The sequence below is a fragment of the Mus caroli genome, unplaced genomic scaffold (assembly GCF_900094665.2).
Source record: "Mus caroli unplaced genomic scaffold, CAROLI_EIJ_v1.1 scaffold_19515_1, whole genome shotgun sequence".
NCBI lineage: Eukaryota > Metazoa > Chordata > Mammalia > Rodentia > Muridae > Mus > Mus caroli.
The window spans coordinates 5,150-16,523 of NW_018391260.1; the positions used below are offsets into that span (position 1 = coordinate 5,150).

General features: G+C 37.8%; 1 protein-coding gene across 1 annotated transcript; it reads right to left on the reverse strand.

Moving 5' to 3' along the window:
* Positions 1-732: 732 nt before the first annotated feature.
* Positions 733-11,368, reverse strand: LOC110289078 (solute carrier family 22 member 19-like). Its single transcript, XM_021155282.1, has 7 exons — positions 11,287-11,368; positions 10,609-10,732; positions 8,691-8,806; positions 6,879-7,093; positions 4,807-4,915; positions 2,454-2,657; positions 733-1,856 (listed from the first exon to the last, which is right to left on the reverse strand). The coding sequence occupies exons 1-7, from the start codon at positions 11,322-11,324 to the stop codon at positions 1,796-1,798; spliced, it is 867 nt and encodes a 288-aa protein (XP_021010941.1). The 5' UTR covers positions 11,325-11,368; the 3' UTR covers positions 733-1,795.
* Between the last annotated feature and the right edge of the window lie 6 nt (positions 11,369-11,374).

An 11,374-nucleotide genomic window follows, 5' to 3' on the forward strand; every position in this document is an offset into this window, starting at 1 on the left:
GCCAGAAACTGGAAACAATCTAGATGTTCCTCTACTGATGAATGGATTAAGAAACTGTGCTACATCTACACAATGGAATACTATTCAGCTATTAAAATCAAAGATGTCATGAATTTTTTTTTGTTTTGCAAATGGATGAAACTTGACAATATCATCCAGAGTGATTTACCCTTGTCTGAAAAAGACATGCATGGTATGTACTTACTTATAAGTGATTATTAGCCATAAAATACCAGTACCGTGCTACACTCCGCAGACCCAAAGAAGCTAAATAAGGGGGAAGACCCAAGCTAGGAAACTTGAATGTCACATAGAAGGGGGAATAAAATAGTCATATGAGGCAGATGTAGGAAGGGAGCTTGGAGTATGAGATTACGAAGGGGAATTGTGGGTTTAAGATTTGGTGTGGGGAAGGACAGGAGAGATGGTCAAATGGTCACAAAGATGAATGGAAATCTGCACCTGCAGTGGGTGAGGAGGTGGGGGAATCTCCAGGAGGAGACAGAAACCTGACAAAAGGAAGGCACTCAAGAATCAATGAGGGTGAGCTTAGCTATGACTCAATACATCGGGGATATGGAACCAGAAGAGGCTAACTCCTTTATCCAGAGAGGAATACAAGNAGAGTGAGAGATAAAAATTCACTAAAAAAATTCAAAGGGGAATGGGAGAAGGATTGTGTGGGAGTGACTTGGATGTGAAGTAAATAGGTAAAAGTAAATAAAAGACCAATATGTTCAAGGNAAATGTATTATCTGTTTTTCATTCCACAACTGTCATTATAAGTTGAAAGCAATAGATATATGTCATAGCAAGGTTTTCACAAAGGAACAGGTCATATATGTTATATCTCATTTTTAACACTTTGTAAATTTCAATTAGCTATTTTTCCCATTTGTGACATCATTTATTTTCTCGACCTACCTTTGAGTGAATCTATTCCAAGACTAGAAAATTGTCCCAAGCCTATTTTTCTTCCTAGTACAATTCATGTGCTTCTGATACATTAAGGTTTGCAGAACTCTTTTGCAGATTTCTTATTATACAGGGGGCCTAAGATTACTTAAATCAATTCAGGAATTCTATAAAATCATTACCTGGAATTACAGAATAATATATTTGTCTAAATAGTACCATTACATAAAGTACATCTTCATACTGATTCTGAAAATAATCTGCCCATTAGAGTAGGTGAGTGCCCAAGAAACTATAGGCAGAGAGGTTTTCTCTATGCCATGCCTGATAGATGAGAAATATATCATGGAAAGGCCTATCAGCAGGAAGCTATCCTGGTAGGAAATCCATGTGGTCTTTGCCTTTTCAGAGCACACCCATCACATCTGGGCAAAATGATTGGACATCTCCAGGAAGTTCACTGGCTTGCCACGGACTTTCATTCATTGTTCAGCCACCACATCTTGTTGGAAGTGGGACAAACATAGTATTAGAGTTTGCAGGCATTTTTTACTATGAATTCCATCCTCCCACCACCACAATCCACACATACCCACACACCTCCACCCACATATATGCATGATTGTACATATTACTAAAAGGCCCATCACCCTACATTCCCTTTTCTGACAAACACAATGCCCCAACGTCCTTCTTCGAATTTGTCTGTCTTTTGTACCCTTGGCTGGACCAGGTATGATTGACAGTAACTTTTTCTCACTCTATTTATTTCATGGGAAATGCAGTGGATTGGAGTTGAGGCAAATATTCCTAGAATAACTCCTGAATGACATTTTTCTTTTATCTTGATGTTTGACTGGAGGCCAATTCCTAGAGTTCCTTAAAACTGAGTCACTTTAATGATGACATCTTCCTCCTTTTCTTGTTTTGAACTTTTCCACCTGCAACGCATAAAACAAATGCAATAAACATTATTTAAAAAACCAGAAGTACAGAGAGAATGAAGGCATTTTTGTAAAAGCAAACTCATCCTTCACGCACCAGAATTTTGAACATCAACAATCCTATCAAAGTATTCTAATAAATCTGGGGAAATAACCTTTCCAGAAACCTCTACAAATCAGGTTTGGCTCTTACAATCTTGGTAGTCATAGCCCTCTCCAAGGAGGTTTGAAGGAATGTCCTTCTTGGCCTTGTCCTACAACATGTGCTACACATGCACCAAATTAATTCCTACACTTCATGTGTTTCACATGAAGGAAAAATAGGCAGTAGACATGATTTTGTCTACTTATTAATAAATCTCTATGTGTATCCTAGTAGAGATTGTCTTTCATGTCTAGAGAGGTCCAAAGTCATTTGAATTTATTTATGAGGGGATACAGGGAAGACTTCTGTTCCAAACACAATGACCACATGGGCGAAAGCCTACTTGTCTGACAGCTTGGAAAGAGATAATGGGAGTGCTTATTTCACTTTCCACATCACAGACCATTGGTACAGAATACCTCCAAGGGGACAGTGGAGATTTTACTCACCCACATTCTACATCTTGGANGGAGTCAGGCAGAGGCTGATTCTTGGTTTCAGGAAGGATAAAGGGAAGAAGGCCACCAAGGATGGAGAGGACTCCATAGATGATCCAGGGCAGGGAGTCAGAGTACCGCATGAGGATCATAATAAGGGGAGACAGGGCTGCTCCCACACCACTAGAAATTCCAATGACTCCTAATGCTGTTGCCCTTAGAACATAAGCCAGAATTCAGAAAAGAATCTAGAAAACATGAACTCATGGNATTGCTACTCAGCATCTTGCATTAATCATATTCAACATCCTTAGCCATCAGGGAAATGCATATCAAAACTACTTTTATATTTCATCTCACATCTGTCAGCATTGATTAGATAAAAATCACAAGTCCTAGTTCATGCTGGTGAGGATGTGGAGCAAAGGGAACTCCTTCATGGCTAGTGGAAGTGCAAATTTGTAGAGCCATTATGAAAACCAATATGGCAGTTTGTCAGAAAATTGGTTATAGGTCTACCTCAAGACCCTGCTATTCCTGGGNATGAATCTAAAAGATGATCCCTCCTAAGAGAAAGATATTTGTTCAAGTATGTTTAAAGTGGCTTTATTCAAAATAGTCACAAACTTTGAATAAGATAGATGTCCTTCAATTGAAGGATGGATAATGAAAAAACTCTAGTACATGTACATGATTGAGTATTACTCAACTCTTAGAAAAAATGACATTATGAAAATTACAGGCAAATAGATGGAAGTAGAAAAAAATCACCCTGAATCAGCCAACTTCTTATAACCAAGCAGGTTTTCTAGCAGTGGGACTGGGACCCCAACTAAGCCACAAAATCTTTGATATACAATCAATCTGTTCTGCCTCCAAGATGTATTGGAGTCCTTGTAGTACAGAACTTGTGGGCCTGGCAACCAATGACTGATCAAATTTGAAGTCCTTGTCTTAGGAGGGAACTCTTGCCTCACCCTGTCTAGATGGCTAGGAACCAGAGTCTGGATATCCAAGAAATCCTTTACAGATTCAAATACAAGTGGGAAAAATTTCATAGAATGATTACTAATGATATTATATTATACCCATAGATTTCTCCTTAGCCCAACTTTTTGTCAGAGTTCTATAATAAAGAAACTGATGGAAGCAAATAGATAGACTCACACTCACACTCAAAATCTAGGTGGATTCATCAGAAACCCCATAGAAGTAGGAATTTGGGGAAGGAATGCAGGAAACAGAACGATCATGATAACACAGGAACAGCCCCCTGAGTCAAGTAAGCAGGATAAATAGGGGAATCATAGAGAATGAAATGGCAATCACAGCTCCTGTATGCTTTTGAGCTAGGTCCTCTGCATATATATTATGTTGTGTAGCATGGTATTGTTGTGGGACTCCTTAACTATGGAAGTGGGGACTATTTCTCATCTACTGACTTGCCTTGTCCAGCCTTGGTATGAGGATTGTGCCCAGTCTTGTAACCTTTTATTTCATGTTTGTTTGACATCTCTGGGAAGGGAAACAGAGGAGGAGTGAATCTGGTGAAAAATAGAGATGGTGAGAGAGGATTGGAAAGAGTAGAGGGATGGGAAACTGTGTTTGAGATATAATATATAAAAGAATACAATAAAAATGGAGTATTTCATAGTGAATGTGTAAATTGAATATGAAGTTTTATAGCTTCAGAATCGTTAGTTCAACGTTATAGAAGTTCATTGAGATATATTTACTTTGTCTGTCTACTTTTATGCATATTGTTTATTTTAATTGCAAAGATTGTTGTTGTCATAACATTTCTAATGTTGAAAATTGAAAAACCTGAAGTACACTCTACCTGGAAATGTCAAGTGAGACTACAGGCAGGAAAAAGTGGCTATTAGAATAGGGAGTATTGGCAAAAAGGTGGGTTAGCAAAAGCAAAATATTTTTGAAAATGTAAGAATGACAGCTATTTCTTGTATGCACTTTATGACCTCTGCAGGGACATGCGCGCACACACACACACACACATGTACACACATGTGCACACAAAAATGTAACAGTAGATGATGAGCGAGCTGGGAGAGCAACAGTAATGGGGCATGAAAAAGAAAGATTGAGTGTGAATACAGTATGAAATTGATAAAATAAAATAAAGGTATAAAAATCCAAATAAAAATTAAAAGAACAGAAATCCTTTCTTCTTAGGTTTCTTGTGGTACTTAAGTTTTGGGTGATTCCAAATATTCATATGAATTTTTTTTAGCTGTGTACAACTGGCTCAGCTCGAATTAATGCATCTTGCAAAATGCAGACTTCTAATAAACTTTGGCCATATTTGTTATCATTACAATTGATTGCTGTTGATCAAGTCTTGTACCTGATCACCGTGGGCATCAGCTCACTCGAATATAGAATATTACTGTTATACATCATAGCAGAAGTTCCTCCTGCCAGTGTTATCAAAACCACAAGCAGAGTCTGCATTTCTGTGGAGAGGAAGATCAGAGACAATGGTTTCACTGATGTGAAGGAAATTATTTTCTATTTCCTAAGTGGGGAATATAGAAATGAAAACTGCACAGAGGTAAACTTACTTGGTGGCTAATAATTTTAGAAAGGTGACCTATTTGCATGTACTGGTTTATAGAGGATCAATACTAGTGAGCCACTGCATTCACTTACTGAGATTCTCTGACATCACTTCAGAAGTAGAGAGCTTCGTGAGTCTAAGAGTCACTCACTGACTTTCACCTTTTCTACACAGCATCTCATTGTCTTTTACACAGAATGTAGGACTATCATGGAAGAAATTACTGAGGACTGTGTACTCATTGGAATATTTTTTCAGGAATGTGAAATAGATAAGAATGTAGAGGGGTAATCAGCTCCAGATTATATTCTATGTTTGCATGCATGAAATTGTCATGCATGTTCTTTGTGCAATTTGATGCAATAGTATCCTGAAAAGACAGATGTGTGCAAGTAGGCGGAGTGGCTTGTTTTGAAATAGTGTCTTAAGGCTTAAGAGAAAGGACTTAGAGGACCTCATTGGCCATTTTATAGAGGTATTTTCTACTCAGTGAGAAAAGGCTAATGAATGATTCAAGCACTGGAAAATGCTTAGTGAAAAGACAGAAAAAGAGTTTTTTGCTGACATCTTCCTGGGTTTCAACAAACCTTGGGGATGTCCTGGGGACCTTATAACTTGTACACATCAACTTAACTCCACAACATTAAATATGACAGTGCTGCCGCCTAGTCCTCCTTTCCTTCCTTGAACTTGGTTTGTACTTCAGTACAAATGGTCCTCATTGTCTCGATACAACTCTCTAGGCTATGATTGTTTATGTCATGACTATAGAATCACAAACTTACTAGCTTTTGGCTTTTCTCTCAACATGTGAGTGGAAGACTGTTTTCTAAATATCTGGTTATAGAAAATTCTCTGGATGTATTTCTTTTCTCAAAATTAGAACCCGACTATTATATTCAGAAGCTGGAAAGAACCCAGATGCCCCCAAACAGAGGAATGGATACAGAAATGTGGTACATTTACACTATGGAGTACGACTCAGCTATTAAAAAGAATGAATTTATGAAATTCCTAGGCAAATGGATGGACTTGGAGGGCATCATCCTGAGTGAGGTAACATAATCACAAAAGAACTCACATGATACTGATAAGTGGATATTAGCCCAGAAACTTAGGATACCCAAGATATAAGAAACAATTTGCAAAANNCATGAAACTCAAGAAGAATGAAGACCAAAGTGTGGACACTTTGCCNCTTCTTAGAATTGGGAACAAAACACCCATGGAAGGAGTTACAGAGACAAAGTTTGGAGCTGNGANGAAAGGATGGACCATCTAGAGACTGCCATATCCAGGGNTCCATCACATAATCAGCTTCCAAACGCTGACACCATTGCATACACTAACAAGATTTTGCTGAAGGACCCAGATATAGCTGTCTCTTGTGAGACTATGCCGGGGCCTAGCAAACACTGAAGTGGATGCTCACAGTCAGCTATTGGATGGATCACAGGGCTCTCAATGGAGGCGCTAGAGAAAGTATGAAGGAGCTGGGGGGTGGGGGGGATGTGCAACCCTCTAATTGGAACAACAATATGAACTAATCAGTACCTCTGAGCTCTTGACTCTAGCTGCATATGTATGAAAAGATGGCCTAGTTGGCCATCAATGGAAAGAGAGGACCATTGGACTTACAAACTTTATATGCCCCAGTACAGGGGAACACCAGGGTCAAAAAGTGGGAGTGGGTGGGTAGGGGAGTTGGGGGGGGGAGGGTATGGGGGACTTTTGGGATGGCATTGGAAATGTAAATGAGGAAAATACCTAATAAAAAATATAAAAAATATTAGAACCTGACAAATACCAAGGAAAGGGACTCGGTATTACTTTTCTTTTGTGTTAAGGTCTTTTCTTACCTTCAGGCACAGACACTATGCTCATAAGGAAGATTCCAAACAGCAAACAGGGCAATAGTTGACTTATTCTACGGCCAATGTAATTCAGTAAAAACCCTCCAAGAACAGTGGTTGGGACCGAGACTGCAGCAATAAGACTTTGGGTTAGGAAGACATTGCTTTTCAAGTGTTGGAGGTTCATGGTGATCCCTGTAATAGGTGATATTTGTAGAAGTCTGTAAGAAGCAAAGAGGTGACTCACATCATATGCTTAAAATTCATGTTTAAAGTCAAGAATATGATTATTCCCAGAAGACAATATTAGTTGTGAAACTATAAAAGCCTATCTATATTTTGGAGTATTTACTTCAGTGAAATTAATAACATCATTGCATCCTTAACATATCACTACGTATGGATTTTTAAGGACAGGTAGAAAATTTATGGAATTCATGATAGATTAAATCATTTTTTAGAGTTTTTTCTCTAACTTGATTGTAGTGAACGTTTTAACATTTTTTTAATTAAAAATATTTTAGTAATTATTCAGACTTCCATACATTGTGTTTGGATGACATTTTCCCCTAAATTATTTTGCATAATGTTACTTTTACATTCTTACTACCAAAGGTTCATTTTCATTTAAAATAGACATTTTTAATTTAATATATATTGATTAAAATGTACCCTCCTAGAACCTCTCCCAGTTCTTCCCCACATTCTCTATTACGTGGATCTCCAACATTTCTCTCTTTCATTAGAAAACAGACATCTAAAGAACAATAATAAATTAAGGTAAGATGAAATAAAAGTTGGTCAGAATTTGACTAAACAAACAACAGAGAAATAAAAAGCCAATTCCGAAAGAACAAGAAACAAACATACTTGTCGAGACTCACTTGTTCATAGACATGGGCATTCCATCAAAACACACTACTGCAAGTTAAAATGCATATGTAAACAACCTACTTATGAGATTAAAAAAAGTTTCGGACACCCTAGAAATTACAGATGACTGTGAGCTGCTCTGAGGGTGCTGGGAATTGAACCCAGGTCCTCTGGGGAAGAAGCCAGTGCGCTTAACCACTGAGCCATCTTCCAACCCTCAGGTACTGAGGTGGATGCTCAAAGCATACAATGAAGGAGCTAGAGAAAGGACCCAAGGAGCTGAAGGGGTTTGTAGCCCCATAGGAAGAACAACAATATGAACCCCAGAGCTTCCAGGGACTACACCACCAACCAAAGAGTACACATGGTGGGACTCATGGCTCCAGCTGCATATGTAGTAGAGGATGGCCTATTCTGTCATCAATAGGAGGAGAGTCCCTTAGTTCTGTGAAGGGTCCCAGTGTAGGGGAATGCCAGGAGCAGGAAGAGGGAGTCGGTGTGTTGGTGAGCAGGGATAAAGTGGAGAGGATAGGTGGTTTTTAGAGGGGAAATCAGGAGAGGGGCTAATATTTGAAATGTAAATAAAGAAAATAAAAAATGAGTAAAAAAAAGTTGCTCTGACAATATATGAAAAAATATAGCCAAAGATGCCATTGAATTAGTTTTGAATTGGCCATCTGTTGTTAGCAATGGTGCCGACACGTAGACATAGGTAGACATAGGTTGTTTCTGTAGTGAGTCTCCCTTGGAGAAAACAAATTTTTTCATTTGCAATTGAGCTGTTTCCTACCATGGCCATAACTGGACTTTCTCCATGTGAGGGTTATATTATAACTTTACATGTGTATATGTTCATTGAGAAGTATGTATTTGTGAAATTTTTATTTGAAATTTATGTCCTTTCAAGTGCATACAGACAAGTAGGGAATTCCCTGTGAAGCCTACCTCAAAAGGCACAGGAGACAAAGGCGCTTTCGCAAGTTGGGCATGTGGAACAAGTCACGTAGAGAAGGTTTTGTTTGTGGTATTGCAAGCTCTTCCTTCATGATGGTTCTTAAAACCTTTATAAATAACATCAAGAAATTACTTAGTTCTCACAAAATGATGAGCATTTTGTTGCATACTGAAAGAGAACAGAATACCAGATCACTATTTATTAGTTCTCTCTAGTGAAAAACAGAGACATCAAGGAACATGGTAAAGAACATGGGCTAATGAGTGCCTATGCTGAGCTATGTTTCTGTTTTGTATTGTAAGACCCAAGCCCAGGTCTGACAGGTCTACTGTTAGGGTGGATGTTCCATCCTCAGTTAATAGAATCATAATAATCCCAGAGAGGGATGCCCAGAGACTAAAATAAACTAACAACTCCTCACAGATGTGCTGTCAAGTTGTCTCCTAGGTGATTGTTGATCCCATTGAATTGACAATCAATGTTAATCATCATAGATCTACTTCTTGTCAACTTGACACACAAATACATGACCTTTGAGACATAACCTTATACAACTTATCTCCATGGTCTCATTGATAATGAGTGTATGGAGAAATACAAATGTAATATCACTTGAAAATCCAAAGACCAAGACTTATCAGAAATTCAACGGAGTGCCTCTTTGTTTTCAGAGCCCTGTCAAACATTTTGTTACTTTGAAAATCAATAACATATGCCCACTATGCCTCTCTTCCTATAACTCAAGCTTTTATATAATAAACTAGATGTTGTACTTCTAGTACTCAAAGGTACAGAGAAATGTTCCCATATTGAAAGGGAAGCATTTGATATCCAATAAGTTACTGGATCTATGAAATAGTGAAACACAGCAAGGAAAACTTAAATACTGTTGGTTAATATTTGGCATCTAGTTCTCATTCCGAATCTTCTGAACACCAAAAGAAGTTAGTAGGCTTCCAATATTTTTGCTGATGGCTATAAGTTAGTGCTCATGTCATCCTCAATAAACAACATATTTTGTATTTAGTGGGTAACAGTCACTGAAGAAACAACTGGTCATAGTAATGAGAACAAGTGACTATCCAGTGATCATCTCTAACTGAGAAAACGTCGTCATCCTTTTCAAGGGTACAGACACACACACAAAAATGATGGTAAAGGAGAATTGCTGAGTGTAAGATCCTGATGAANAGGTGACAAAACAGCATGAGTCTATCTTATAGACGTGCCATGGACAGTGTACTCTTGAGGTTTCAGCAGCTGTTGGAGACCTGCCTAAGAATATGAAAGTCAACACACAATTTTGAAAGTATATGGTATACTGAGAGAAGAATTCATCATCCTTAATCTGTGTTTGACACTCTACTTCAGTGTCCATTGTTAGTTGTCAAGGCCTACAAAGCTATACACACACCTGTCAACATATAGGCAGATAATGTGTGCTGAGGGAGAGATGGACAGTTTCTTCAGTAGTATACCTATGTGTAAGCTGTCCTTGTTGTTTTAAATAAGTCCTTTACATTTTTCTGTAAGTGACTTTTAATTAAACCTATTAAGTCACAAGAAGGAAGATACAAAATGAGAGATTAGGGGACTAGATGGTAGAAATAGGAAGACTATGAGAATCAATAGGAGTGGTAATGTAATAAAGGCATACAAGTGAAGGAACATATTTTATACATATATCAAATTTTAGAATCAATCCATTATGTATACCACATCTGTCATTATAAAATATTTTAACGTGAAAGATATCATCAAAGAAGGGTTTTTACAAACTCCTCTTGGAATAAAAGAATTGTATGCAGTGAGTTAATGATAGGATATTGTATCTTGGGCACTAACCCATAAACATGTCAAGACTGTGTATCTTTCTTTTGTGTCACAAACAGCTGTCATCATGCTTACCTCCATGGTTAGGACATCTTCAGAATTCTTTATTCCATTCTTGCATGCAACTTTTCTAAGTTCCTGTAAGGCCTTCTGGGGTTTGTTGGTTATAATCAGCCACCGAGCTGACTCTGCCAGCCACCTGCTCAAGAAGATGTGGACATAAATTCTCAAGGGGTAATTTTCTACACTAAATTNATTCTTTCATAGTTTTATTTTTAATCTAATCCATATCATTAATTCAGTTATAAGAAAAAAATTTCAATCTTGTATCATGAGATACACTGCCTATGAAAAATGAAAATGTTTCAGCAATACAATGTATATGAATCTCTGGAATGCAGACTGGGAACCACATTGGTCTTTCCCCCTCACATAGACATGTATTTTAATGGTGACTATAGAAGTAGAATTTCTTGGACATTTCTGTAGACAACTGCCAAGTTCCTTATTAGACTGTAGGGAAATTTCACTTATCATGTATCCTTCCCTAAATTAATAATTCATGAATNAATTTTGTTCACTAATTATATTATCCAGAGAAACAAAGATGCCATGGAAATGTTCTTGAGACATTACCTAAATGATAAACATATTAACTTATAGAGACTGTGACAAATGCATTCTTTTGCTATGATTCCATTGATATGGTCACCCCACAATTTCAAAACACAGAGGAGGAACAAAAGTTCATACCTTGTGGGTATAAGCAAGACAAATATTGGCACAGACATTGCCAGCTGAAGGTGGTGCCAGTTTCGAAATGCAAATGCCAGACCTGCCA